General features: G+C 38.6%; 1 protein-coding gene across 1 annotated transcript in view; it reads left to right on the forward strand.

Annotated features, from left to right (window-relative positions):
• Nucleotides 1–19,901, forward strand: part of GUCY2F (guanylate cyclase 2F, retinal) — a 118,898-nt gene that overhangs the window by 9,611 nt on the left and 89,386 nt on the right. The window contains exon 3 of the mRNA XM_008072990.1: nucleotides 7,929–8,230. Within this exon, the coding sequence (XP_008071181.1) occupies nucleotides 7,929–8,230 (302 nt within the window). The remainder of the gene's footprint in view (nucleotides 1–7,928; nucleotides 8,231–19,901) is intronic.

A 19,901-nucleotide genomic window follows, 5' to 3' on the forward strand; every position in this document is an offset into this window, starting at 1 on the left:
CGAACCTGCGAGCTCAGGCAATCCACTCACCTCAGCCTCCCAAAGGTGCGGGATTACAGGATGAGCCACCGAGCCTGGCTAAATGTACATATTATTGCCCTACCATTAGAGATTCATTCCTTTAGGTCAAGGGGTCTCACCCTGGCTGCACACCAGATTTATGAGGACATCTTTTCAAGATGCTAGAGTGCCCCACCAGAGATTCTGATTTAATTGGTCTGTGGTGGGGTCCCAGCAAAGGTATTTCATTTTTAATTTAATTTAATTTTTTTTTGAGTCAGTGTCTCATTCTGTTGCTCAGGCTGGAGTGCAGTGGCATGATTACAATTATCATGACTCATGGCAACCTTGAACTCTTGGGTTCAGGTGACCCTTCTGCCTCAGTCTTTTGAGTAGCTGGGACTGTAGGCGCATGCCACCACACCCTACTCTACTAATTTTTTAAAAAAGCTTTTTTTTTTGGTAATAGAGTCGAGGTCTTGCTATATTGCCTATGCTAGTCTCAAACTTCTGGGCTCAAGCAGTCCTCCCAATTCAGCCTCCCAAAATACTGAGATTGCAGGAGTGAGCCACTGCGTCCAGGCTGAGGCTACTTCTTTACACTGTGGACTCCAAAATCAAACCTTTAGAGAAGAACCCTTTGTGATATACAAAACACAGTGGAAAGGAACCCCTTCCTTTGGAGGGAACTGACAATATTTGGAAGTAATAGAAATAGGTGGAAGATTGGTTTTGTCTGATTTGTTCACAGTAAAAGTGATAACAATGGCAGCGGCAGTGGTGGTTGTAGTGATGGTGGTAGTGGGGAGGGAGGGGAGAGAAGAGCAGCTTATTACTGGCTGTATGCCCCTTCTGTTTCTTATAAATTAATGTTTCCAATTAGAAAATATCACTGACACCTTCCTGGAGTTAGAGGAAGTGTCTTTCTCAGAAACAGGTCTGAGTTGCACTTACATAATACCAAGGTGGTGATATATTTAATAAGAAAGTTAATAATAACAATAATAATAACTGTAGACTACTGGAAGGGGAAACAACAGAGGTGTTATTAGATGCAGCCATAGAGACGATAAAAGCAATCATAGTACCACTTTACATGTAAGCAGCTCTCTACAGTTTATAAGATATTTGCACATAGATCATCTCATTTAACTCTCCAAATTATCCAAGAGATAGGCACTTTCTTTCAAGTTTTACAATACCTGTGAGTCTCACAGTAAAAAGTAGGTAGATGTAGGCATTATTAATACCAAAAAAGGGGTAAATAAAATCCAAGAGTAGGGGGATTCATCCTCTCCTAGGTTCTCAACTAAATTCTCTTAAACCTTGGGAGTGATTACCAGTTACCTTTATTTCTGATAAAGTCAAATAGGAGAGATATTTATCAAAGACAAAAACCTCGGCTTATGGTCAGGGCTGCTGTATGTGGTTATGTAACTTGTACTTTACACAAGGGAACCTATCTGATTGGGCTGGAGGGTCAAAATCTAGTCTACTCTCTGTTGAGCCTTGTTGGTCGTTTCTGGCCAGTGGCACAGAAGAGCATCCTCTCACCAAGCAGGGAACTTGTGAGATTGCACTCACCTAGAAAGGTATTTTTTTTAATAATTCCTATAAAGGCTAGCAGGAGAACCTCCAAGCCCTCCTGCCTGGCTGATTGTAAAACTCTCGATTTGGGCTTACCAGGATATTGGGCCACTTGAGGCTTCCTTTTAATCCTCTACAATATGATGTTAAGTCAACATGACACAGTCAGAATGCCATTCTTTTGTTCTTCCAAAATTGGTTACTTGATTTGCTATCTTATTTCCAGGGACAAGATAATTTCTTCCCATCTAGCAAAGAGTCTTGTACATAAGAAAAATAATAACAATGAAAATAATGATATTATATTGAGAGTTTATTATGTGCTAGTGATTTTACAAAGGCTTTGTATGAATAATTTCATTCAATTCTTACATCGTCTCTATAGAATAAGGCTAATTATTATTTATTCACTTTATGAATAAGACTTTTGAGGCTAAGAGGGGCTGAATGACTTAGCCAATGTCATAAAGCTAGTGAGTGGGTGAGCCAGGATATGCTTTCTGGTTAGTCTAAAGCAGTGTCTCTCAAATCTAAGTATGCACCAGAATCCCCTGGAGGGCTGTTAAAGCACAGATTGTTGTGTCCTTTTCCAGAGTTTCTGATTCAGGAAGCCTGGGTTAGACCCCAGAATTTGGATTTCTAACAAGTTCTCGGATGATATTGATGCTGCTGGTTCAGGGAACACACTTTGAGAAACACTGGTCTAATGCTAGACCTTGTTCTACAGCCTCCTGTCCACTTGAGGTACGCTCCTGGAGGATACTCACTTGACATTATTCAGCCCTTTCTTTTTTCTTTCTTAACTTTTGGGCCCAGTGATGAAGTTTTTTTTTTTTAAAGTGCCCCAAGGTACTAGGCATCAGCCCTGTTTTCTTTCTTTCTTTTATTGTTTTTGAGTCAGAGTCTCAAAACTCCTAGGCTGGAGTGCAGTGGCATGCTCATGGCCACCCCAGCATTGACTTGCTGGGCTCAGTCAATCCTTCTGCCTCAGCCTTCCAAGTAACTGGAACTACAGGCACGTGCTACCATGCCTGGCTAATTTTTTGGTATATTGTAGAGACAAGGTCTCACCAAGTTGCCCAGACTGGTCTCAAACCTGTGGGCTCAGGCAGTCCTCTCGCCTCGGCCTCCCAAAGTGCTGGGATTACAGGCTTGAGCCACTGTGCCTGGCCTATTTTCTTGTAGTAATAACAATAGTGATACTAATAATACTAGGACCAGGAGGCTTAGTGCTTATAGGGGATTTGGTATAGAATTTAGCATAGTGTAATGTCAAATGTAATGAAATATAAATGATGAGAAGACAATTTGCTTTCATGAATCGGGTCACTATCAGTAATGATCAAATTATTGAAGACCCAGTACAAGAAAAATTCTCTACACATCTAGGTTTCCTGCATTTAAGAGACCTTATCTGCATAGAAGTTTAGGAAAAACTGGAGGAAACACATGTTGAAATGTATGGAGAAATATTAAAAACTTTGCTCAAGCTGGGCAGCAATGTTAAGGCAATAAATGCACACCAGTTTAATCAGGTATGGAAAAAAATACGGTCAGATGCAGATGGAATAGTCATTGAATGTAATATGTGTCTATCATCATGCTGATCTACTTGGACCAGTTCAACACTGGTGGCAGTTAAGTAAGTGGTGGCCTAAGGACTTAAGGCCAAAAATGTGTGAGATGTCCTCAACTGACAGAGACAGCCACATATGGCCTAGTGTAGTGTTCCTTAAGTGTACTTTGAGGGTCTCTCATACTGAATTGCACTTGAGGGCAGAGCCTGGGAAACGTGAAGATTCTGGAGCCTCCTACCTTTTTCTTCCACAATCATTTTATACACTTGGTGGAAACTGAGAGAAAGAAGGTATGTATCTACTTCTTCCACAATATGGCCAGATGGTGAATCCTGGGGAAATGAAAGATTTGGGATAAATCTGCATGCTCCCCCTTCTTCTGGTCTGCCTTCCCTTCCCTCTCTCTCAACTGTTGAAATAGATTAAAATGAATGTCAGTGGTAGAAATATCACAAAAGGATTAAATGATAAGTAAGAACAGTAGAATGGGAGGCTGTTCTGTGGATTGGGAGCAACACTGAGGGCTCATGAATATGACTTCTGGGGATTTCTTTAGCATTTGCTAGTGGAACCATTTCCATAACAGGGTGTGAGACTGAGCCCAGTTTCCTCCATGAAGGATATCATAACCAGTAATCTACAAGAAATAAAATGAGCTTTGTCTTCTGAGAAACACAGTTCCCCTATCTCAAGGAAATATTCAATAGAGTATTTTAACATAGGAAGAGAAATTGAACTTGAGTGAAGAGAATTGGCTTCTCCCAAAGATTCACGACATTTTCTGCTGATAGGACTGACAGTGAGAGGGTCCTAGACAGCCTGCCATGGTCAGTGCCCCAGCTGTCAGTATGATGACATAACTGCCAGACAGCTTGAGTAGAGCTCAGGTAGTTCAGAGAAAGTGCTAATATCATATCCTAGTGAGATGAGATCTGAGGAGGGTGTATTTCCTGGTTCTTGTTTTGACTGTAGAGTAGCTTGACAGGATGGAAACTTACAAATTAGTATTATTCAGTGACCACCTGTTGACCCAGGCCTTGTCTAGGATTTAAGGTTTCTGTACACTAATCCTTTCCTGACAACAATGTACAGGTCAAATCCCATTTTAATGAATGTAATTTTAAGATAATAAAGCTATTTAGTTAAATTATCTTGTAGAACAGATGTATCCACAAATCCCTGTTCATGAAGTACTCAATCTATTAAATTAAGATGCTGTTGTTTGAATTCAGCATTTGTGCTTTCTACTTTAATCCTGCAAAAAATAGAGGAGTTTGATTATTCCCTCTCAAGTCTTCTATTTCTTCTTATATAAAATGATGGGAGCAGGGTGGGCTAATTGATCTTAAAGGTCTTTTCAGTTATAAAAATTCCAACCTTTTGTCTGAAATTTCATCAGTGTGGGCCATTGAAACAAAAATAAAGAGGAGAGAATCAGGTTATGGTAAAGTCTTGGGAATAGTTAATGATGCTAGGCATGAAAAACAAGCATGGTACTATCTATCCACCAAACAAATATCACTTCCAATTGTTCTTCTGTACTAACAATTAAGATATGTCCATGTCTCACATCTCAAGAAACCCACAAAAACTACCCAAGTGTACAACCTCTCCTGAATAATTCATTAGTTTATAAACATTTATCTGAACAATGTTCATTGTGTGCATAATATGTACAAGGATATGGAGATAAGTAAGAGTCCCTGACCTCAAGGAGCTCACAGTTTTATAGTAGAAGTTGATAGAAATGAATAAGAAAAATAAATCTTGTAAGTGCCACGATCGAAGTCAGTTCAGGTTAAGGTGAAGGCTTTAACCCAGTGTCACAAGTCAGTTTCCCAGGAAAACAGCCTGTCAAATGGAGCTTTGAGTATTAGAAGCTTATTGGATGAGTGCTTTCAGTGACATACCTCTGAGGGAGAGAAGGCAGTTGGACTGGAAAGAGAGAACTGAACTGCAGTATAGTCACAACAAAGGCCTCAGCCAGTCCCAACGGGAGCTCTGGAGCTGGAATGACCCTTCAGAGTTGTTCAGAATTGAGATAAGGAGTCTGGACCATTCCATTTCCATGTTGAACAGTCATTAGGTACAGGCTCACCCAGATAAAAAAGGCACAGTATGTGATAATAACTGCCAGATCTTCAGGGGAAAATAATTTCTGATTTGTAGTGTTTGCTGATTTCCACAGGGTAATCACTCCCACAATGGCCACTTTCAAGCTGCCAATATGATGTTAACTGGCTCACAGAATCCTTGAAAATTTAACCACAGGCTCTTGTGAACCAGCACAAGGCAGCCCTAGCACACTACTAAGGGATATAACTTTGGGACAAGTGGGTCTCCTTAGCTGAGGGCAATTCTCACAGAGGTGTCAGTTATCAACTGCTAACATCCCTAGAAGGTAGTGGCATGAGTGCTTCAGTCCTGAAGTGTGTATCTGGATGGTGCACCATAACAGCACTCACTACAAGTAGTGTATGTTAAGATGTTTGCTGTATTTCAATCAACACAAAATACTTAGCTATATTTAACATTTTCCATGCAGTAAAGTAATTTTAATATCTGTTTAAGAAAATCAAGTGGAATTGTATATCTATTGGGTAACCTTGAGTAAGTCATTTAATCTCTGTTTTTGTAGAAGAAAGATGCTAATACTGACCTACTTGTCAAGGAAAATGTTGGACAAACTAACCACCTAACTGAAATACCTAAGTTACCTTTTCCCCCAATGAACCTATTACTGGGCTAATTTGACCAAACCACTTCATGTTTGCTTTTGTAGCCAAATGTAGAGAATAAGAGGGTTTCAGTTCCAGTTTCTCTTTCTAATTCCAACTCTTGCTTTGTCAAATCTCTCTGGCACTTAATTTTCCCATTATACAGCGTGTAACCATAAAAAAGTAAGTCTGAATTCCCTGTGTGGCTCATGAACTAGCTCTAAAGATATCCCTAGAGAATTCCGAGGAAGGTCTGAGCATGCAAATTAATGTAGAATCTCTTAGGGCAACCATTTTAAAGGAACACTTGAGAGGTCATTTGAAAACTTAAGTTATGCTGTGCTGTGTGTGTATGTGTGTGTGTGTGTGTGTGTGGTGTATTTAAATCAAATTAATAACTTACTAGTTACACCTTAAAAAATGAAGGGTACCAGCTCTAGCTCAAAGGGAAAACGTTCTGGGGGTATTTAGCAAGTGTAAAGAAGGTTTTTGAAGATAGATGAAGCAATATGTAAATGCCAAAGACAAGTCATTGAACATAGTTAAGCACACTTCGTCCCTGAGATTAAAGTTCCCATGTAAGCATGTATAATTAATATCTACCAATGGCAATAGAACCTTCACCTTTCTTCAAGGAGCTCAGAATACTTGCCAGGCATTATCTAATTAAAGTACTCAATGTACCTGTGAAATGCATTGGAATCTACATTTTAAAGATGTGGGCACTGAAGCACAAGTGGGCTTAAGCTAAACTTATTTAGCATGCCAAGGGCGAAATTGAATATAAGATTTTCAGTCTCATGATCTAGCTGCCATTCTTCAACCGTGGCCCCCTCTAATCCACTCTATTCTAGCATAGCCTTGCCAAACAAGAAAGTTTTATAAGTCTAGGAAGAATTAAATTGAGTGTAAAGTAATTTCAATTACAGAGAATTTAGAGTTTAAAAAATTGAACATATTACTCATAATATTACAAGCTGAGTATCTTTAGTTTGAAAATCCAAAATCTGAAGTGCTGAAACATTGAAAACTTTTTGGGAACCAATATGATGCTCAAAGAAAATGCTCATTGGAGCATCTGGAATTTCAGATTTTTAGATTAGGGATGCTCAACTTTTAAGTATAATGCAAATATTCAAAAATCCAATGGTCAGTGGAAGGGGAGCATGTAACAACACAAAAGATACCTGGTCCTATACCAGGAGGACTGAGGATCAGTTGGAGGCCCAAACTTCACCTGCATGCAGCCTACTTGTGTAGTTAATCCTTACTTGTGCCCCACATCTCCATAACAAAATAAGATTTAATTAAAATATCAGAAAGTCTGAAATCCAAAACACTTTTGGTCCCAAGCATTTTGCATAAGGAACACCAAACTGTAGTCATATTTATAGGTGAATGTGAGTTAGTATCATTCATTGTCTATAATGGCCTTGCAAAGGTGAGAATAGTTGGTAGAAATCTATTAAAGTGCATGTTTGTAGGGGACGGACAATAAAAAGTAATGCTAGCTGTAGTAATATTTCCCATTCTCTCCTTCTAGCCTTCTTATTTTCTAGGTATGATAGAACCTACTATTTATTGAGTGCCATGTACTAAGCCCATTATATGAATTGTCTCCTTCAATCATCCCTATTACTCCATGAAGTACACATTGTTACCTTCATTTTATGGATGACACAGAGAAAAGTTAAGCAATTTACCCAAGGTTACACAGCTAATAACTGGTAGTGTTAGGATATAAATCTAGGTTATCCAACCCTGAAGCTTCATTATGCTACCTCCCATTCATTATGCTAGTTCTTGTTCCTGTCTAGTGTCAGGATCTGCAGCCTGCAGGCACATCTCTCTTGTTCCTTTGCTTAATCCCTGAACATACCTCAGCCTCAGCTCAGGATTTCAACATCTTGCTCATCTTGGAGGCATAAGATATAAATAATTTACAAATTGGTTAGAACCCATTTATTTATTTCTTCCATCTGTAGTTTTGGGTACTATATTTTACTAACACGTTGCTGACATAACCTCCTTGCTTTGTCGGTTTCAGTAATCATCATGTGTATGCATTCGGCCTTGATTGGGGGACAGACTCAGACGCATCTCTTGGAATGGGCTCATGATCTGAAAATGACTGATGGAACCTATGTCTTTGTTCCCTATGATGCCCTGCTCTACAGTTTACCTTATAAGCACACCCCCTACCAGGTCCTGAGGAACAACCCAAAGCTCCGGGAAGCCTATGATGCTGTGTTGACCATTACAGTGGAGTCTCAAGAAAAGACCTTCTATCAAGCCTATACAGAAGCAGCAGCAAGAGGTGAAATTTCTGAGAAGTTGGAGTCAGAGCAAGTAAGTGCAGACCCATGAGTTATCACGAACTGAGAATCTAAAAAATAGGGACGATATATAATTTTCCTACCTCTATTCCCTAGAAAACCCAGCCGATAGCAGGTAGCCACAGGCAGTTAAATATACCTTTAGTTTGCAGAAAACATTTATAAAATAAAAAAACATTATTTGAGTTAAAAAATCTTCAAACAACCCACAATGACAATATACAGTCATAAAGAATAAACATATTTAAGAACAGGGAAACAAAACTTCAATATATATGAGGGAGGACCCCCCAAAAACCTGGAATTATCTTTTGGAGGGTGGGTCCCTGGTAGTACACTCAGAATTTGTTCCTCTGGATCAGTCAATTAAAATTTTTATTGGGAAGTTTTGAGAAGGTTGTGTCACAATTTGCGGAAGCAACGTCCCGAGTTGTGGCAAACAGGTGACTGATTCTTCATGACAACATACCTGCCCACACTGCACTGAGTATGCAGCAGTTTTTGATAAAAAATGGCATGACTTCCGTACTCCGTCCTCTCTGTTCACCCGATCTCACCTGAACGGCTTTTTTTGTTTGTTTGTCTCCCTGGATGAAAAAAGTCTTCAAAAGGGGACATCTTGTCGATGTGGAAGAGGTCAAACAAAAATGGCAGAAGCACTAAAAGGCATCTAAATTGATGAGTTCAAAAATTTGAGTAGTGGAAAAAGTGTCCTGATAGGCGTATTGCATTGGACGGAGAGTACTTGTAAGGTGACTGAAATTTAAACATGTAAGAATAAATACACAATTTTTAATAAATGAATTCCAGTTTTTTGAGTTCCCCTCATACTGTTGCTGTTTAAGGGAGCCTAATAAAAAGAAGTCCTGTTTGTGACCCAAGTCCTGAACTAATTTCACAATAACACAAAAGATCTGGTATATAAGAACTCATTGCCTTTATTATTGATAACACTGTTATTGGGGTGGCTTCTACCTGTAGGCATTTGAGCTTCCCAATATTAAACCTGGAGATTAAACAAACTTTTCTACCTTGTCACTGGTATTGCCGTACCATTGTGGTCCTGCCCTCTGAGGACCAGCCTTTTGTAAAATGTACAGTGTGGAGTAGAATAGCAGTGCATATTCTCCTTATAGGCAGCCCCCTCCCAAGAAAAATATGATAGGAAGGTCTAAGCTACACATATTTCATTCTCCTTCCTAACTAACAAGTCAGATTAAGTCAATCCTTCTTTGTGAGGAAGAGTGAGTAAATGAATGAAGAAAGGCCAGGAGTTGTTGCTGGTAGAGCTCTCTCTCTATGAAAGAAAAGGTATCATTTGGAATGGGGAAGAAGTCCTCTATTCTAATATACAAGAAATAATATTTATATATGTATAGATGAATCTATGTATAGACATAGTTCAGATTCAAATCATAACCACTGAAGGCCTAGAGAAAGACAAATGAGCAGGGAGTGGAAGAAAGCAGAGGAAAGAATGAAAAACAAAGACGAAAACAAAGAAGAGTACAAAAAAGACAAGGAATGTGAGAGGAAAATGAAGAGGCAAAAGAGTGGCTCTCTAGAGCCAGTTAGATTAGAAAAAAAATACAATGGAGGGTTTCTATCAGTTGGAGGTCAGATGTAGAAAGTAGGCATTTTCAGTAGTATTTAGGTCACATATATAAGTTTAAAAGCTCTGACATTTGCTAGCATGCTATATTAGTCATATTGCTTCTGGTTGCAAGTAACAGACAGCTCAGTATAAAATGACCAAATTAGCTGGGCTCGGTGGTTCAGCCTGTAATCCCGCGCCTTTGGGAGGCTGAGGTGAGTGGATTGCCCGAGCCCGCGGGTTCGAGACCCACCTGGGCAGGCAAGACCTCATCACTACAATAAATCAAAAAATCAGCCGGGCGTGGTAGCACACGCCTGTAATTCCAGGTACTTGGAAGGCTGAGGTGGAAGGATCGCCGGAGCCCAGCAGGTCGAGGCTTCAGTGGCCCAGAGCGGCCACCGCACTCCAGTCTGGGTGACACAGTGAGACTCCAACTCAAAAAAAAAAAAAAATGACCAAAGTAATAATTCTTTTTCAAAATTTTAAGGTAGCAGGGGCTTCAGTACCAGTTAATTTAGCAGTCAATGATGTCCTTATTGAACCAGGTTTCTTTCATTTTTCCACTTTACAAACCATAGCATGCTACATTGTCTTCATGAGTTGGTTCCTCTCATGATCCCACAGTTCTAGACATCACATACAGGTGGGAATGTCCAGAGTTGCAAAATAGGGACTGTCCTTCTCTTATGTCTCTTTTTAAGAGTGAGGAAATATTTCCCAGAACTTCTCCAGGCATACTTCTCCTCGTACCTTCCTGTTCACAATTGTGTCATATATCTATGCATAAACCAATAGTCTGAAAAGAGGAATGTGACCACCACTATTGAAAAGTGTGAACAAAATATATAGCTGCTGAACAAACGTGAGCAAAATTGGGATTCTGTTAGCAAGAAACAAAGCTGTTAGGCAGGCAGCCAATTGTGTTTAATACTCAAATTCTTTCTTTTATCCACCCTTTATTTCTTCATCCTGTTAGCTTCTTCTCTGAATAGTGATTCAGATGAAACTTACGTTTATATATCTCTTTCTATCCTGAGTATTGATAATACAGATTTTGCTGATTCTTGTTCTAATTTTTAAAAGTGACTAGCAGAGATATTAATAGTACTGGATTTGGACTTTATTACTACTGATAAGTTTATAATATGAGGAGGGAACCTCCCCAAAACTGGAATTATCTTTTGGAGGGTGGGTCCCTTGTAGTACACTTAGAATTTGTTCCTCTGGATCAAACAGTCAACCAAAGTTTTTATTTAGAAGTTTTGAGAAAGTTGCATCATGTCTTATGGAAGAAACGTCCCAAGTTGTGGCAAACAGGTGACTGGTTCTTCCACCATGACAATGCACCTGCCTACCCCACGCTGAGTGTGCGGCATTTTTTGACCAAAAACAGCATGACCCCTGTGCTCACTCGCCCTATTCATTTGATCTTGCCCTGAGTGACTTCTTCCCTCCCATGAAAAAAGTCCTCAAAGGGAAACGCTTTGCTGATTTGTGTAGGAGGTGAAACAAAAAATGGTAGAAGCACTAAAAATCATTGGTATTGACAAGTTCAAAAATTGTTTTCAGCAGTGGAAAAAGTGTTTCAATAGGTGTATTGCATCAAATGGAGAATATTTTGAAGCTGACTGAAATTTAAACATGTAAGAATAAATACACAATTTTTATAAATAAATTCCGTTTCTTTGCCCCCCCCCATAAATATAACTCTCTTTTAGAAGACACACACATGTATACATATAACTGAAAACAGCTGGTCAATTTAGTCAAGAGTTGTCGGAGTCCCTCAAATTGCTAAGAATGGTTGTTCAAACCAGTTGTTTGATGTTATATTTATAAGCAAACGTGTTTTTTTGTATGTTTTAGCCAGTGATATGGCATCACACAGATATGATCTAATATGGTCTAAGTTATCTTCGACTAAAAGGACTAAAGAGGGAAGGGGGTGTGTATATGTGTGTGTGCATGTATGTATGTATTGTTCATAAATCTGAGCAGATATTTTGATATAAAAATCTCAGACCTACTCTTGATATTTGCTTCAATCTCTTTGAGCTTGTGGAAAACATAATGTAATTAAGGTAAAAAAAGATGCCATTAGCTTGGTTGCTAGGCAGCCTGCACTCTGCTTTACACAAGGAAATAGAACTATAATAAAGAATCCAGACCTTGTGACAAAAGCCTGTTTGGATGCATTTCTACCTCCTACTTTACAGATGCCTAGGCTGGACCTTTACAACCAAAGAAGGGTAGAAGGGTGAGACAGTTATTTCATGTCTCTGATAAACAAAGCCCTTTTTCCTCTAAATTACTCTGCTCAAAGGTATTTTTGAAGGTGGCTGTACAGCAGAAAGAGCCTACGTTAAAGAGTTAGGCAAACTTGGGTTTAAATCCCAGCTCTCACTCTTACTACTAGCTGTGTGTGCCTGGGAAAGTTGCTTAGACTTTTGAATCTCAGTGTCCCCATATGCAAAATGGGTTAGTAAGCTATATCTTCTGGGATTATTGTGAAGCTTAAGGAAAGTAACATGTACAAAGTGACTAGCAGAGTGCCTGGCTCACAACTACCTTTCTTTCTACTTTTTTCTCCTTTGAGGCCAGGATGACCTTATATTGGTTGTTGGTGACCTAACATCTAAGTTCCAATCTGACTTCAGCTTTCTGCTTTCTTTAAGTTTTCTGATTACTGGCAGAGGATCTTGCAATATTTCCAGCTTTCAAAATTATAAATGGTATTTTCTCAGATCAAATTATGTAGTTAAATGTTTGCCTACCCCTGGGCTTCTGTTGTTTTTTTCCCTATTTGGTCAGTAGGTCAACAACTATTTATTGAGCACCTGTGATATGCTAGGCACTACGCTGAATGCAGATAAAACAGTAAACAAGACAGACAGAGTTTCTATTGTGATGTGGTGAAGTCAGTTCATAAAAGCCAATTGTGTGCATATTTTCTCGACTCTGCATTCAGTCACATCGCACTGGTAGCTTGAAATCAGGCAGAGTAGTAGTATTTATACCACAGACATTACCAAATGCTACAGATGAGAGTTTTTTTCTTTTCCATAAAATTGTTGTTAAACATGTATTAGCACATCATTTGCTCCTGCCCTTTCAGAGCTTAAATTCTAGTGAGAGAGACAGATAATAAATGAGTAAGCACACACATTAACAAGATGGCTTTATTTCTCCCTCATCCAATAATTTACAATGAAATTGAAATTTCTGTATATAAGCTATATTGCCTATAGCAGTAGTTGCAACATCTTTTAATTTATGTCCCTGCTTTTTTAAAAGCTAAAAAAAGCAATCAAAGTGATGCATGCACATAGATTTAAAAGTCAAGAAATGCTAAAAGGTTTATATCAACAATAAAGCAGTCTCTAGGCCTCCTTTGTACCCTTCACCAGAAGCAACCACTTTCAAGTTTTTTAGCTCTTTATTCTAGGATTTACTTCTGTGTTTCTCAGTACTACACTGCTACTCATGTCTCTAGATTAAACAATTTTGGACATTATTTGTTGCATTCTTATTATAGTTGAGGAAGATTGTTAACTCTTTTTTGCTTCCTTACCCTTCAAATCCTCAATATGATTATGTCACAGTTTTTGGTAAAATCCGTATTTAGTATTTTTAACATAGTACCTATGTAAATATTGTTCATTGCTGATCCACGTGATATACAATGACTATAATTCATGTCATGTATGACTCAATTTTTGCTGGAGTTAATATGTGCTTTATTTTTCAATTTGCTTATCTTAATTTGAATGTCTAAGTCTTTCCACACTTTCTGATAAGGTAGTAAAATCCTCTCATAACAATTTTATGCATAGTAAGGCCTATTAAATCCCTTATAAATTTCATTTGTTTTTGTCGGAGCTCTCTGTCCTCCTATTCCAATCTAAACTTGTTGCTCCCCTAAGGCTGCTGAACAACTTTTATTTTGGGATCTCTATTTTCATCATCCCTGAAATCCTCTTTCTCTGCTGAGTCCACTATTTTATTAATCTCATGACTCTCATTTTCTAGGTTTGCTCTGTGATTTTTGTGAAGCATGTCCTCTAGTACTTTCTGAGAAAGCTACACAGGAGGTAAATTTTTGAGATTTTTCATGTCTGAAAAGTCTTTATTCTATCTTCACTATTGATTGACAATTTGATTGAATATATAAATCTGGGTTAAAAATCATTTTACCTTGCACTTCATTTTTTAAAAAGTATTTCTTATTTGTTACAATAGCTTTAGGGGTACAAATGATTACATGACTGCTTCATATATAGTGATGAAGAAGTTTGGGTTTTAACTGTATTCCTTTGAGGCCAGGATGACCTTATTGGACCACACAGGATAACCTAGTGGGGTTGTCACCCCCATTAGTGCATCTTGTACCCTATAGGTGATTTTTATCTCTTCTCCTCAGTCCCACCATCCCCCTTCTGAGTTACCTTGTCCATTATACTATTGTATAGGCCTTTGTAGTTCCTAGCTTAGTTCCCACTTGTGAGAACATGTAGTATTTGATTTTCTATTCTTGTGTTACTTTACTTAGGATAATGGTCTCCAATTCTGTCCAAGTTGCTGCAAAATACATTATTTTGTTCTTTTTAATGGCTGAATAGTATTCAATTATTTATGTATATATATATGAAATATTTTCATTATCCACTGATAAGTCAGTTAGCATTTAGTTGATCCCACATCTTTGCAATTATGAATTGTTCCTCAGCACTTTAAAGACATGGCACATTGTCTTCTAATTTCCACTCTTGGTGTTGAGAATGCCAATGTCATTTAAAAAAATTTTTAATTGTTTTTATTTTAAAGATGTGAGGTATAAGTCTTTCTTATTTCTTTTATTTTTAAATTATTTTATATTTATTTTATTTTTAAAATTTTTAATTTTAAAGATATGGGGTACAATTCAGGGTTAGGTATACAAATGTTCATTATGCAGGTACCCTTGTTGATGAGGTATGCCCCTCCCTCCCCTGGCAGTTTCCCTCAACTGCCAATCCCACATGCCCCCTTCTCTGGCAGTTTCCCACTACTGCCAATCCCTTTCTTTTTTTCTTCTTCTTCTGTTTTTTTTCTTTTTTAGTTGGAGTCTCACTCCTCACCTAGGCTGGAGTGCGATGGCATGCTCACAGCTACCCCAGTGACCACCTGCTAGGCTCCAGTGATCCTTCCACCTCAGCCTTCCAAGTAGCTGGAACTACAGGCGTGCACTACTGTAGCCAGTTAATTTTTTCTTTTTGTTGTAGAGACAAAGTTTGCCAAGTTGCCGAGGCTGGCCTCCAACCTGCGGGCTCCCAAAGTGCTGGGATTACAGGCTGAGCCACTGAGCCCAGCCTCCAATCCCTTTCTTCTAGTATTATGATAACAGTTCAGGGTCCACTTATGAGCGAGAACGTGTGATACTCAGTTCTTTGTTTCTGTGATAGATCACTGAGTATTACAGATTCCAAGTTCATCCAAGTTGCTGCAAAGTTTGTAATTTTGTCCTTTTTTGTGACTGTATTAATATTACATCATGATTATGTGCCACATTTTTTTCTCTAGTCCTCTTTCTATTTTTATTGCATTTTAAAAAATTTATCTTATTTTATTTTTATTTTCTTTTTTGAAAAAATTTTTATTTTAAAGATGTGGGGTACAATTCAGGGTTAGGTATACAAATGTTCATTATGCAGGTACCCTTGTTGATGAGGTGTGCCCCAACCTCTGGCAGTTTCCCACTACTGCCAATCCCCTTCTTGTAGTATTATGGTAATTTTTTTTTTTTTTTTGAGTTGGAGTCTCACTCTGTCACCCAGACTGGAGTGCAGTGACTGCTCCCGGCCACCACAGCCTCAACCTGCTGGGCTCCGGCGATCCTTCCGCCTCAGCCTGCTGCAAGTAGCTGGAACTACAGGTGCGCACTACCACGCCTGGCTAATTTTTGATTTATTGTAGAGATGAGGTCTCACCAAGTTGCCCAGGCAGGTCTCGAACCCGTGGGCTCCAGCAATCCACTCATCTCAGCCTCCCAAGGCACGGGATTACAGGCTGAGCCACCAAGCCTGGCTGATCACTCAGTTTTATAGTCTCTAAATTCATCCAAGTTGCTGCAAAGTTCATAATTTTGTCCTTCTTTATGGCTGTGTAATATTCCATTGTGTATATGTACCGCATTTTTTTTTAATCCAGGCCTCTTTCAATGGGTAGCACGGTTGGTTCCATGTTTTTGCTATTATGAATAATGCTGCAATAAACATGCATGTGCAGGTATCCTTTTTGTAGGATGATTTGAGTTCCTTTGGGTATATTCCTAATGGGAGATTGCAGGGTGGTATGGACGGTTGATTTTTAGATCTTTTAGGAATCGCCAAACTATTTCCCACAGAGGTTGTACTAGTTTACACTCCCACCAATAGTGTAGAAGTTTTCTCTTTTCCCCCGCATCCTCTCCAGTATCTGTTGTTTTTTGAGTCATTGACGATGGCCATCCTGACTGGAGTTATCTCACTGTGGTTTTAATTTGCATTTCTCTCTTTTTTTTGAGTTGGAGTCTCAATTCATCACCCAGGCTGGAGCACAGTGGCACCCTCATGGCCACCCCAGCGTCGAATTGCTGGGCTCAGGTGATCCTTTCACCTCAGCCTTCCAAGTAGCCAGAACTTCAGGTGTGCACTACCATGCCCAGCTAATTTTTTGGTTTATTGTGGAGATGAGGTCTCACCAAGTTGCCCAGACTGGTCTTGAACCTGTGGGCTCAGGCAATCCTCTCACTTCGGGCTCCCAAAGTGCTGGGATTACAGGCTTGAGCCACTGCGCCTGGCTTAATTTGTATTTCTTTGATGACTAGTGAGGCAGAGCTTTTTTTCATGTATCTGTTGGCTGCTCCTATGTCTTCTTTTAAGAAGAGTTTCTTCATATCTTTTGCCCGCTTTGTAATGGGGCTGTTTGTTTTTTTCTTTTCGGCACGTTTGAGTTCTTTGTAGATCCTAGATGTTAAGGTCTTTGTCAGACATAGAGTTGGCAAATATTTTCCCCCAGTCTGTAGGTTGACTCCTCACTCTCTCAGTGGTTTCTCTGGCTTTGCAGAAACTTTTCAGTTTGATGAGGTCCCACTTGTCTATCTTATCTCTTACAGCATGGGCACTTGGGGTTTTGATCAGGAATTAGTTGCCAGTTCCAATTTCCATAAGGGTGTCTCCTTCATTTTCTAAGGTTCTTATAGTTTGAGGCTTTACATTTAGGTCTTTGATTCATTTAGAGTTGTTTTTGTCGGTGGTGATAGGTAGGGGTCTTGTTTTAATCCTCTGCATGTGTTCAGTCAGTTTTGCCAGCACCATTTACTGAATAGGTTCTCCTCACTCCAGTGGTTGATGCTTTGTCGAAGATGATTTGGTAGAGAAACTGATGTTTTGTTTCCGGGATCTCTATCCTGTTTCGTTTGTCTAGATGCCTGTTCTTGTACCAATACCAGGCTGTTTTGATTACTGTAGTCTTATAATAAAGTTTAAAGTCTAGAAGTGCAATACCTCCTGCCTTGTTTCTTTTGCTGAGGATTGTTTTAGCTATTTGTAGTCATTTATGTTTCCATATTAATCTATATTGTCATTTCCAGGTCTGAGAAGAATGAGGCTGGTAATTTAAGGTTATTGTATCAAATCTGTAGATTGCCTTTGGTAGAATGGACATCTTAACAATGTTGATTCTTCCAATCCATGAACATGGAATATTTTTCCATTTGTTTATGTCATCTTTGATTTCTTTGAGCTATGTTTTGTAGTTTTCATTGTAAAGGTCTTTTACTTTTCTAGTTAGGAAGATACCAGGGTATTTCATTTTTTTTGTGTGGGCTATTGTGAATGGCATTGTGCTTTTTATTTGGATTTCTGTTTATTTATTGTTGGTGTATAAGACTGTGAGTGTCTTTTGCCCATTTATTTTATATCCTGAGACTTTGCCAAAATCCTTTATCAGTGCAAGGAGGTTTTTGATAGATTCTTTTGGCTTTAGATGTATAGGATCATGTCTTCTGCAAAGAGGGATAGCTTCACTTCTTCTTTTACTGTTTGGATACCCCTATTTTCCTTCTCTTGTCTGATTGCTCTACCTAGGACTTCCAACATTATGCTGAACAGGAGGGGGGGGCGGCGGTGAGAGTGGGCATCCTTGTCTTGTTCCAGTTTTCAGGGGAAACAGTTATAATTGCTGTCTGTTTAGCAGCATGCTGACTGTAGTTTTCTTGATGGCTCTTACTATTTTGAGGTGTGTTCTATCTATGCTTATTTCCATGTCTAATGATATAACAATGTGGTTTTTGTTCTTACATCTGTTGATGTATTTAATTATGTTTACGGTCTTGTGGATGTTGAACCAGCTCTGCATACTGGGGGTGAAGCCTACTTGGTCATGATGGATGATTTTTGAGATGTGTTGTTGCATATGGTTTACTAGAATTTGGTTGAGAATTTTTGCATCTATGTTCATCAGAGATATAGGCCTATAGTTCTCTTTCTTTCATTCTTATTTCTAATCTCTTGATGCTACCTGTTTTCATTCTTTTTATCCCTGTAGAAGTTTTTAAAATGTTCTCTTTATTTCTGATGTTATGAAATTTCATGACTATGTCTGAATCTTTGACACATAACATGTATATTTGGTGGGACCTTTCAATCTAGAAGTTCATTCCTTCTAGGAAACTTTCTTTTATTGTGTATTTGATAATTTCTTCAACAACATTATCTTTGTTCTCTCTGGAAATACTATTGGTTAGATATAAGATATACTGATCTTGTAATTATCTTATTATTTCTCTTGGATAGTCCATATCTTTGTTTTTAGTTTTTCTTCCTGAGAGAGTTCCTCATCTTTGTGTTCTAACTTTTTTACTAATTAAAAAAAATAATTTAGTTATGTTTTTAATTTCCAAGAGTCCATTCTTGTTGTTTGGTTAATTTATTTTAATAGCATCATGCTTTTGTTTTATCTTTTATTTCCCTGAGGATACTCATTATAACTTGTTCAAAGATTTTTTTCTGTTCTCTGCTTTATCTCAGTTTTTTCCTTAGTTCCTAATTTTTCATAATTCTTTGTTTGGGCCCTTCTATTTCATGTTGGAAGCCTTTCTTAAATGTCTGGGAATCATGACTGTCTGTTCCTATTGAACAATGAAGTTCTAAAAGGCATACTTGAAGGTTTATGTTCATGATAAGTGTGTTGACCAGTGGGCTTCAAGATAGGGCAATTGGCTTACCAGTTAGTTGTTTTTGGTCTGTTTATTTGGTCCACATCTGTAGGTCTTGGCTCTTGGGACAGTCACTTTCTTCAGAGAAGAGTCTCCCAGTCTTCTCCTTGGGAATCATAATCCCAGCAGCCAGTATTCTGTGAGCAATATTAAGGGAAGGAGACTGGGATTTTCACCATTAAGCATGAAAACTTTAACTTCATCACTGTTTTTTTTTGTTTGTGTGCCCCACTTTTCTTTCAACTTCCTTTGTGTCTAGTGTCCTAGCTCTGGAGCAGCTCTGAATTGGTTTAACCTGTTTCCTGCAGAAGTTTGCTCTTGTCAGTAGATGTGGGGATGGGGGATGTCTATCTGCTTTTTACACAGTCCTTCAAAGAGCTCTCCCTCTTTTAGTGTTTGGCCTCACCCCCACTTCCACAGTACTTGGTGCCTCTAGTTACTAAGACTTTCCAGGACTCTGAGGAGATTGTGCTTGTATTCATCTCAGCAGGTACTTAGGTTTGACTGCCTTCCACTTTGCTAAATCAGTTGCCACTTCTGTAACAACATTCTATCTTCATATTCTGTGGTTTAAGGTTACAGATATCTTGTAATATCATTTAAATTTGGGAGTTTAGTGTTTCTGTTCCTCATTCTTTCTGTTTGAGAGTGATGTTTGAGAGGAGGAAGAGAGCGAAGAAAAAAATGCTTGATTTTGTTATCTTTAATCAGAAAGCCTATGGAAAATTATGAAGGAAAAAAGAAGCTGCAAAAAAGTGCATGCAATAGTCTTTTATTGCTGGGTTTAGCACAGCTCATTACTTAAGTGAACAAGTATTTGTTAAGCTTAGATATAACATGATGGTTAAGAGC

The sequence above is a fragment of the Carlito syrichta genome, unplaced genomic scaffold (assembly GCF_000164805.1).
Source record: "Carlito syrichta isolate Samal-C Ts95f unplaced genomic scaffold, Tarsius_syrichta-2.0.1 Scaffold315562, whole genome shotgun sequence".
NCBI classification, from domain to species: Eukaryota; Metazoa; Chordata; class Mammalia; order Primates; family Tarsiidae; genus Carlito; species Carlito syrichta.